Source organism: Mus pahari, chromosome 13 (assembly GCF_900095145.1).
Source record: "Mus pahari chromosome 13, PAHARI_EIJ_v1.1, whole genome shotgun sequence".
NCBI lineage: Eukaryota > Metazoa > Chordata > Mammalia > Rodentia > Muridae > Mus > Mus pahari.
Window position 1 is genome coordinate 65478537 of NC_034602.1, and position 10930 is coordinate 65489466.

A 10930-nucleotide genomic window follows, 5' to 3' on the forward strand; every position below is an offset into this window, starting at 1 on the left:
CACACGATGTCGTAAGTGGAACACCCTGACCTGACATCTTGTGACAGGTCAGAAAATATTCAGGCATAGAAAAATATTGTGTAAAATTACCACCTGGTTATGTGTATGAGGTGTATGTGAGATATAAATGAATTACATACTTAGGCTGAGTCCTTCCCTAAGACACCTATCTCATTAGGACCCAACTTCTGAAAAAGTCTGAAATTTAAAACACTTCTGGAGAAAAATATGTTCTGAGGAAAAATTTTAAATTAAAGTATGTATTGTATAGTTAAAATTTTTATCTTAGGTTTTAAAATATTTAATATTTATTTTTAACATTTATTTAGTTTTGTGTAGTTTAGATTATTATTTACTTTAAATCAAAGTATATAAAGGTAAACTAAAACTTGTATATTTTTCAGCTTATTATTTATTTTTATTACTATTATTATCATCATCATCATCATTTGGTACTTGAATCCCATGTTTTAAAAACAAATCAAGGGTCTAGAGAGATAGCTCAGTGGTTAAGATCACTTGCTGGGTTTGGGTTCTGACATCCACATGGTGGTTCACAACCATCTCTAACTCCATCTCCAGGGGCTCTAATACCCTCTTCTGGCCTCCGCAAACACCAGACACGAATGTGGTCCCTATTCATATATGCCAGCAAAACACTTGCCTGCCTCTAACTTATTTGACTACAAATTGGTGAAAAGATCTTTAAAGTCTAATGATGGCCCCCTGATGCTTGAGTGAAGGCTGCTGTTGTCAAATCCATTAGTCAAATCCCGAATGCAAAGATAGCTGGAGGAGCTCCCTGGCCTTCCAAATGGAAGGACCTCAGACACTCTTCACCTCCCTCCGTCCAGATGTGCATCACCCAGGCACAAAGCCCCCAAACACGGGCACCGAGGGGACTGTTAACCGAGTGGGTCCCCCAAACACGGGCACCGAGGGGGCTGTTAACCGAGTGGGTCCTCCAAACACGGGCACCGAGGGGGCTGTTAACCGAGTGGGTTCCCCAAACACGGGCACCGAGGGGACTGTTAACCGAGTGGGTCCCCCAAACACGAGCACCGAGGGGACTGTTAACCGAGTGGGTCCCCTAAACACGGGCACCGAGGGGACTGTTAACCGAGTGGGTCCCCTAAACACGGGCACCGAGGGGACTGTTAACCGAGTGGGTCCCCCAAACAGGGGCACCGAGGGGGCTGTTAACCGAGTGGGTCTGTCCAGGCTGGAGTTGCTCCTTTCTGTCACCCACAACCGGTCCCTTGAGGACTGTTTCTGAACCCGTGGGACCATTCCTCTGAGGGATGTCCCTCCACAGCCAGAGGCCAGAGCTGCTCTGACCCTGACTTCTCCTTTCCTCTCCCAGTTCCTGCGTCCATTCTGGAGCTCGTAGATGACCACCATGGCTCTGGCGGGGGACAGACTGTGAGGTGCATAGCTGAAGGCACCCCTCTTCCGGACATCAACTGGATGATCTGCAAGGATATTAAGAAGTATGGAAACCAGATGTTCCCTGTTCTTGTGTGGTCGGGATGTTTCTTCCATGACATTAAGGGCCTGATGTGAAGTTTATTTCTTTGGTTGACCTCTTTTTGTATTTGTGATTCTTTCTCGGCCCACGGCTCATATTACTCACAAACTATACAATAGGTTTCTGAAAGTGGATTCCATCTCTTGGTGTGTGTGTGTGTGTGTGTGTGTGTGTGTGTGTGTGAGCGCATGTGTGCATGTCCTCAAAGGGCCTTTATTTTTGTATTTTATCTCCATTGTTTTCCCATTTCTCTCTTAAAATGCTCTATAATGTGAAGACAAGAAGAATTGTAAGAACCACTCTTGTTCATGGGTTTTATCTGTGTATGTATATACGTGTGTATGTATGTATGTATGTATGTATGTATGTATTTTAGCTTGCTGTCCTGTTGTGAGATAAGGTCTCACTCAACATGCAGCACGTGCTTTGGCTGAAGTCAAACATACCATTCTCCTGCTTTGCTCTCTCAGGCGCTGGGGTTACAGGTGTGCACTACCAGCCCTGCCCAGCCCACATTTCTTATTTCTTACCATAAACGTTGGTGGCTAGACTGGCAGTGTAGACAGAGCCGAGAGCCGTGCCCACATGACCCCTCACATCCACTTGTTCTTTGGAAGCCAGGAGAGGGCACTGGATCCCCTGAAGGTGGAGTAACAGGTGGTTGTGAGCATCTTAGTAGGAATGCTGGGAACCAAACGTCGGCCCTCCGTAAGAACAGTGTGAGCTCTTCATGGCCGGCCCACCTCTCTAGCCCCTCCCCCACCTTCGTAGGTAGGCCCATGAACTGTGTGCTCACACCTCGATCCACAGCAACAGCGACTGTCTGCTTTCAGAAGGCCTTGAGTGTGTCCCTGCTGAAAGTGCAGCTTTCCACTGCTCTCCTCACCAAGAGCTGTGGGGTGACTTGAGTGCTGGGATTTCTAGGTGTAACGACTTAACCCAGCAGCCTTAGGGACCCCTTAGAAGCTCTTCCTGGGGTTGACGATGAGGAGAGAGGCTATTTTCAAAGGAGTGGGAGATTTGCACTGTTGAACGTGTTTGATGCTATCTCCCAGTTTGCTCCCAGGTTCAAGATCTGAGACAAGTAGTTAGATTTTGTGGAATTTATCTGCCTCCTTTACAAACCATTCACGTCGGTATCTACGTGAGATTATTCCTCTTGAGCAGGTGCCAATGGATTTTAATGTGAACATGAACCAATAAAATGAGAACCCCCAAATCTATGCACCATAAAACGAGGACTGCCCCCCCCCCCAATATATGTAATGTTAGCAATGTGGAAGGGTCACCGGTCGTTGTGACTCCTGGTAATCAGATCTTCATTTGTGTCCCATTCTCTCTAGATGTAATAATGATACTTCATGGACCGTTTTGGCCAGCAATGTCTCGAATATTATCACAGAGCTCCCTCGCCGCAGCAGGAGTACCGTGGAGGGACGAGTGTCCTTCGCCAAAGTGGAAGAAACCATCGCAGTTCGATGCATGGCAAAGAACAACCACAGCTTTGTGACCCGGGAACTGAAGCTGGTGGCTCCCAGTGAGTTTCTCAGTAGGCAGACAACTCCAGCTCACCAGCCAGGGCCAGCCAAGCCCCGTGTTTCTCAGGTGGGATGGGGAATCCCAGACAGGGCTCACAGAGTAACAAAGGTCCCAGGACAGAAGTTCAGCCCCGTCTGGACTTGAAGCCACCGGTCTTACAGCCAAGTCCTTTTGTTTGCCCTGACCCGGCTGCATTTGCAGAGCTGTGGGCTTTGCTCATCATGTAGAGGATGAGCCTCTGTCATCTGAGCGTTGGGGTCTAGGGATAGAAAGTGAGGAAGGGGCTTTTGTCTTTTGCTCCTCAGAACAGGTGGGTCAGGTTTGAGTCGGAAACAAAGAAAGGAATGAAGCTGTGAGAGAGAGAGAGAGAGAGAGAGAGAGAGAGAGAGAGAGAGAGAGAGAGAGAAACAGAAGGCAGAATTCACCTTTACCATGAAACGTACGAGATGGATATTCCTACAAATAAACTTGCTCCCAACTTATTTTCAGTCTCCGTCATCTTTATTCAAATTGTCCAAAAGGAGATCCTTGGAGTGTCTTTGGAAAGTCTTGGTCCCAGGGAAGAATCACATTTAATTGCAAGGATACAAGTGATTGAGGGATGATCTAGGCCACCCCTAAAATGACCTGGAATCCCGGACACCTCCCCACCAGCAGGGAGATAGGCCCCAGTTCGTTTCTTTCTGCCTCCCGTCTTATTGTGCAGTCCACGAGTAACTGACAAAATTCTCTACTGTTTCTATCTTGCCTCCCAGCCCTGCGATCTGAACTCACAGTGGCGGCCGCAGTGCTGGTGCTGTTGGTGATTGTCATTGTCTCTCTCATCGTCCTGGTGGTCATTTGGAAGCAGGTGAGTCTTTGGAACCATTAGAATGAGAACAGCTGCATCCTTCGGGATTTGGTTCAGAGAAGGGGTTTGGTAATTCCATGGGTGGTGGACCATGATAGACTTTCCTGGGTCCGGTCACTTTGGTTCTGGAGTGAATCTCAGTTGCCTTGAACGCTGGGAATTCAACAGTTACCTGCCCTGGTCATTACAGAAACCACGGTATGAAATTCGCTGGAGGGTCATCGAGTCGATCAGCCCCGACGGACATGAGTATATCTATGTGGACCCCATGCAGTTGCCTTACGACTCCAGATGGGAATTCCCAAGAGATGGCCTAGTGCTTGGTAAGTTCTTGCGAGTGTAACCTCCCAGCACCCCAGTGTCACCTACATAGCTTGCTAGTTACAGATCTGGGACAGAATTGGAGACCTGAACTCCACTCACAGAGCTGGATATGGTAGCTCACAATCTTCATCCCAGCACTGGGGAGACTGAAGATGGAGGACTGTGAGTTCAAGACTAGCCTGGGCTACATGGACATCTTGAACATGAGCTCGTTGGGACTGAGAAGGGGAAGTCAAGGGTCAAGAAGTTGTCTAGCCTTTGTAAGGCCTCAGATTCTAGCCCCCCCCCCAAACTAAAAAAGGAGTTAGTGTACCAGGTATGGTAGCATACACTAGGAGGGTGTAAGCAGACGGATCCTGAATTCACTGTCATTCTGGGTTTCAGGCCAGCCTGGGCTACATGAGACCCTAGAGCAAAATGCCAAAAGGAAAGAGTCTTTTTTTTTTTTTTTTTTTTTTTTAAAGATTTATTTATTTATTATATGTAAGTACACTGTAGCTGTCTTCAGACGCACCAGAAGAGGGCATCAGATCTCATTACGGGTGGTTATGAGCCACCATGTGGTTGCTGGGATTTGAACTCAGGACCTTCAGAAGAGCAGTCAGTGCTCTTAACTGCTGAGCCATCTCACCAGCCCATAGAAAGAAAGTCTTAATTGTATCATTGGAATGATTTTGGCCTGGCAAAAATGTTGCAGTGGAAAAATATAAAATTCATTTCTATAACTGAAGAGGACTAGCTGAGAAGCGAGAGAACTCAGAGGGCTACAGTCAGTCCGTTTTGAGGATTCATAAAATACTTCTTTAAGTATATGTAACATAGGATGGAAAAATATATGCTGGTGTTGTAGTGTATGCCTCTAATCTCAGAAATGAAAAAGGATTGGGAGTCCAAGGTCATTCTTAACTCCATAGAGATTTTGAGACCAGCCTGAGCTATACGAGGTTGTTTCAAAACCCCCCCAAACAACTACCTTCGCATGCACACACACACACACACACACACACACACACACTTTAAAGCAAAACATAAAAAGGAAGTTAGCCCTCTGGAGCTATGTCACAATCAAGGCCCTCGCCAGGTGCAGTTTTTAGTTATCGTCTGTCTATCTGTCTGGTTCCAAAGTACAGCAGAGCTAGGAGCTTACAGTCACTCAAGCTGAACCTGTGCTTCTTTATTGTATTGCCCACCACTGTTTCCCACACAGAGCTTAGGGAAGTTAAAAAGAAGTAAAGTAGGCAGGGAGGGGGTGTGTGAGGAGGTGGGGATGGATGGAGGAGTAACAGAACCCCTGCTATCCAGCACGTTGCCCCTATCCTCTTGGCAAGGCCAAGTTGTTGGAGAAGCAGCGCCTTTCTAGGCATGGATGCCGGAGGTACAGACTGGAAGAGCGGGCATGTCCCCTTGGTGTCTTTCTGTGCCTGGGCTGCTGCCCGCGATCAGACTGGCTTCCTGGAAATGCCTCTCTTAGACCACAGTCTCTTTAAGAGTGGACAACAGCTTTGATTTCTTTGTCTCTCTACACAAAGAAGGGCTGTGCTGGCACGTACACCCCTCTCTCGCCCCCCCCCCCCCATCCAGGGACCTTGCTGGCACGTACAGCCTCTGGTCCAGGGACCTTCCTTTATGACAAAGAAGACTAGTCCAAGTTTTCAGTAGTGCACTCCTCAGAATCAGTGGCATTTGGAATACAGACGGTTTCCAGTGGTTAAGGATTTGTTAATGCAAAGGTTGCCTCTGTGTGCATCTGAGAGACAAAAGGGTAGAGAACCGGGGGGTTGGGTAGAAGCCACGTAGGCAAGTGCACAGGCGCCCAGGGCCTGGCGGGAGCCCATGTTCACACCAGGGAGGACTCTGTTCTCCCCTCTCGGCTGTGTTTTCCTTTCCATTGCAAATGCTATTTGACAAAAACAATTACACTAATTCCCTTCCCTGTGGGCTCAATTCTTTTTTTTTTTTTTTTTTTTTCATATGACTCGGAGGAATAATTAGGCTTACTCCACACAGGAAAAACAGCCACCCAGCTGTACACCCTTGTGCACTGGCCTCTGCCAGTGATGCTGAGGGGCCGGGGAGCTGGCGGTGATGGCTCTGTTTGCCCACAGGTCGGATTTTGGGATCCGGTGCATTTGGGAAAGTGGTTGAAGGCACAGCTTATGGATTAAGCCGGTCCCAGCCTGTAATGAAGGTGGCTGTGAAGATGCTCAAACGTAAGTGTTTCTTCCCGGGGATACTTCGAACATGGAGATACTAAGTAATTTAAGAGTAAAATTGTAGCCGGGTGGTGGTGGCACACGCCTTTAATCCCAGCACTTGGGAGGCAGAGGCAGGTGGATTTCTGAGTTCGAGGCTAGCCTGGTCTACAAAATGAGTTCCAGGACAGCCAGGACTACACAGAGAAACCCTGTCTCTCCCCCCACCCCAAAAAAGAGTAAAATTGAATTTAGTATTATATTGTGATTCTTTGGACTGTGGATTTAGACTTAGCCACCCTCCAAACTTAGGTTTCTTTTGTTCTTATCCCTCATTGTTAAAAATCAGATGCTTTCATTTTTGGCGAGAGTATTTATTTATTTATATCTTAAAGGCCAGAGACTCTGGGGCTGGGGGATGGCTCAATGGGTAAAGTGCTTTCTGTGCGACCGTGGGGATCTGAGTTCTGTTTTCCCCAGCATCCATCTAGGAAGGCAGAAGTGGTGACATTCCCCTGTAGCCCCAACCCCACAGGGAGGCAGGATACGACAGGTAAATCCTGGAAGCTCACTGGTCAGCTAGGTCACTCAACTCGGCAAGCTCTCAGGTTCAGTGAGAGACCCTGACTCAAAATATAAGATGTAGAAATAGTGAAAGAAGATATCCTGATGTCAGCCTCTGGCCTCCATGTGTACTTGTAGGCAAGGGCACACACACACACACACACACACACACACACACATGCACGCACACATGCAGCAGTCTAGACTGAGGAAGCCATCATCTAGTGCTCTTCCTTTAGACCCTTGGTAAATACATATTATTGGATCACAAGGTTCCGTGTGTTCTTCTGAGAACCAGGAGCAGGGAGATCAGTTGTACTGAAATCTGGCTTACTTCAACAGCCACAGCCAGGTCTAGTGAAAAGCAAGCTCTCATGTCCGAGCTGAAGATAATGACTCACTTGGGGCCGCATTTGAACATTGTGAACTTGCTGGGAGCCTGCACCAAGTCAGGTAGGCGCCTTGTTCTGGGGTTTGCGGGAGGTTCTGGGAATCCTCTTTGTTGCGGAAACTTCTGAACCAGTCTCAGGCACAGATTGCCCTCTCTCTGCACCCCCAAACATGCCTCCTGAGTATAAAGCTCACTGGGTCTCCTGACTTTTTGGAAGTTCATTGGTTCAGAGAAAGAATGGCTTCTTTCTGTTCTCCATTTTTATACCGGACTGTTTGGTACCCACAGGCCCCATTTACATCATCACAGAATACTGTTTCTATGGGGACTTGGTCAACTACTTGCATAAGAACAGAGATAGCTTCATGAGCCAACACCCAGAAAAGTCAAAGAAAGACCTGGACATCTTTGGATTGAATCCTGCAGACGAGAGCACAAGAAGGTAAGCATGAGGGGGGCACGTGTGTCCTCGTCGCAGACTCAGACATGGAGAAAAGCCTGTCCTGACAGGTTTCAGGCCTGCAGATCCTAGGCCTGCACCAGAAGCCATGAGGCTGGGAGCCTACTTAGCCATCCCTGTCAGTGTGGATGGGTACATATCTGCAGGTGTCTTGGGCTAGGTCATCACATGGCAAGGCTGTACTGATTGGTTTGAATGACAGGTGGGGCGGGGATCCTTCTGAGAGCCATTCTCTTCTCTGTATGTGCTTTCTCAGGACATGTCAATGCTGCTCTGTCAAGGGATGTCATTAGTGCTCATTCCCAGGGTGAGTTGTTGGTCCTTGCTGAACCTGGGCCAGTGATATGCGCTTGTCTCTACTGATAAAACTTCCAAGTGTCCGTAAAGACCCCTGAGAGTAGACGGACCTCCCAAGCTATTGAGTCATGTAATGGGCTCCAAATGGGTGTTCAGTTTATTGAATCGCAGGAACTATGTGTCTGAGCCACATGGCCACACGGCCACTGAACCTTCAGGGGACAGTAGTGACTGCTTTCCTGGGATGAACTTTGCAACAGTTCAGTGTAGTCGACTATGGAAATGCAGCCCCCACCCTGACTTCCCTGTGGCTCTTGGGGATGTCTCTGTTCCTTGTGAGGATGTGTGAGAGAAGTAAAACATGAAGAATCAGCTGGAGAGATGGCTCAGCGGTTAAGAGCACTGACTGCCCTTCCAGAGGTCCTGAGTTCAAATCCCAGCAACCACACGGTGGCTCACAACCATCTGTAATGAGATCTGATACCCTCTTCTGGTGTGTCTGAAGACAGCTACAGTGTACTTACATATAATAAATAAATAAATAAATAAATAAATAAATAAATAAATAAAACCATGAAGAATCATGGAGACTACCTTTTTGGGGATCCCAGCTGGCCCTATAGTGTTTCCCTTCTATTTAGATGGTATCGATTTATGGACTCTTTAGAAGTGCTTGCTTACTCCCGGATGGAGTTCTGATGAGTTCCATGTCATCAGAGTCATCTTTCCTTCCCAGCACCCTGGGTGTGAGATGACCCGTGCACTCATGTCTGATTAATGTTCATCTGTCTGTCTGGACCACCCCATGCACAGTGTGCACATGGGGATTGTTTATCCTCATCCCCCAGCCCTTGATACCTCTCTCTCTGTTAATGGCACACTGTAGGTACCCAAATTAGCATGTGTTCAGTTTTCTACTGAGTGACTGCATTAGAGGCCACCCAGGGTGAAACGTATTCTTCTTCTTCTTTTCTTTTTTTTTACACAGTTATGTGATTTTGTCTTTTGAAAATAATGGCGACTACATGGACATGAAGCAAGCCGACACCACACAGTATGTCCCCATGCTTGAAAGGAAAGAGGTTTCTAAGTACTCTGACATCCAGAGACCGCTGTACGATCGGCCGGCCTCCTACAAGAAGAAATCCATGCTAGGTAAAAGCCCCCGTGCTCACTCTGGCAAATGTGATCTTTCTGTGGTTTAACTCGCTGCTCAGAGGGGGGGGAACCGGGATGACAGGTAGCTCTGCCGAGCAGTGTGCTCCCTGAGTGTGCACAGCTGCGCAGCTGGGCCGAGATAGCTTTTTTGTAGATTTGCGCTCTATGTGTGAGAAGAGTAAAGACGCAGGGTTGCTGATGTAGCCCTGTGGTCTATTGCTTGGCCGGTGTGTACACAATTCCTTCTCTGGCACTGAAGAAAAAGTGTATACTATTGTAATAATAATAATAACAATAAAGACAGATATAATGTAATCCATTTCTCAGACTTTAAATGTAGTAGCTTTAAATAAATAATTCATTCTGCTATGATGGTCTTTGCTTGTTAACATGTCGTTTGTTTAAAAAAAAATGCAAGTGGTGATAATTGGTGTTTTCTCAATGGCCAGTCTGAAAGTTGGCAATCTTACATTGTTTCCTCACATTTTTTTGGTTTTGTTTTGTTCATCCTGTGAGCGCCATAATCCTGGCTTTTAGCTCTCCTGACGTACACGTTGTGGTGGTAACTGGAGAGCAGACAGTTTGAGGTTGCAATATCTGACAAGCGTTCCTATTGACTTCTGTTTGAAAGCAACACCCCCCTCCTGTTTTGAAAACTGTGCTGGGATGAGCTCATTTGTAAACTCCGGGGTGCCACCGGTGATGCCACACCAGATGGGCCACCTCATTGCCCGCTCTGGGGTGGCCACTCCAGGGCTCTTGCTTAACCACACACTCGAAGTGAGCAGTATCTAGGCAGGCCTGAGCTTTTCCTGTGATTCTGGTTTTGCGGGGTGGGGTGGTGGTGGTGGTGAAAGTTGAGCCTCTCATCAGCTGCTGCAAAAATGTTCAGCTGCCATGGAGATGGTTTTGTGAAAAATCGCTAACATGCTCTGAATGCTTTCAGGGTTCTTAAGGGAAAGGTACAAGCCATTAAAAAGTATGTGCTTGTTTTGCAGAACTTAAGCACGTAATAATATTTTCCAGGTCTGCAGCTGCATTCCCTTCCCATTGCCAAATGGGTGAAGTTCCAAACCCTTCTTAAAGTTTGCCCGATGAGAGTTGTTGGAGCATTGCTACCTTTCCACCCCCAAATGGTTAAAAATAGTTTGCACTGCTTCCCCGGCAGAGCTGGTGGACTTGGCACCAGGGAGAGGGAGACCCCCCGAGTCATGCTCGCCCTGGGTCCTGCTGGCAGGCAGACCTAGTTTTCTGGCCTTCCCATAGCTGCCTGAAAAAAAAAAAAATGAATGGCTGGAGCTGTTCATCACTGGCCTGCGAGTCATCCAAAAGTATTGAGCACCACTGGCCTAGATTGCCTGCCTCATGGGTGTGTGTGTGGGAGGGGGGCGGTGGACAGGTTACCAGGGGAGGTCCATGCCCACAGGGGAGGTCCATACCCCACGATGGGCACGGCCCTTGAGGCTGGCTGCCTGCTCTGTTCAGTAGGTGATTTAACTGGCAAATTAGACACGAGGCAAAAAGGGAAACAAAGCAAACCTCAGGATCATCACGGATGGTTCCAGCGTGTGTGTGTGTGTGTGTGTGTGTGTGTGTGTGTGTGTGTGTGTGTGTGTGTGTGTGTGTG

At 47.6% G+C, this 10930-nt stretch overlaps 1 protein-coding gene across 6 annotated transcripts in view; it reads left to right on the top strand.

Annotated features, from left to right (window-relative positions):
* Positions 1-10930, top strand: part of Pdgfra (platelet derived growth factor receptor alpha) — a 46393-nt gene that overhangs the window by 22157 nt on the left and 13306 nt on the right. For all 6 annotated transcript variants that reach the window (XM_029545009.1, XM_021211344.2, XM_029545008.1 and 3 more), the window contains 8 exons: positions 1364-1490; positions 2872-3065; positions 3823-3917; positions 4108-4240; positions 6347-6451; positions 7340-7450; positions 7677-7830; positions 9134-9300. In XM_029545009.1, the coding sequence (XP_029400869.1) occupies positions 1364-1490; positions 2872-3065; positions 3823-3917; positions 4108-4240; positions 6347-6451; positions 7340-7450; positions 7677-7830; positions 9134-9300 (1086 nt within the window). The remainder of the gene's footprint in view (positions 1-1363; positions 1491-2871; positions 3066-3822; positions 3918-4107; positions 4241-6346; positions 6452-7339; positions 7451-7676; positions 7831-9133; positions 9301-10930) is intronic.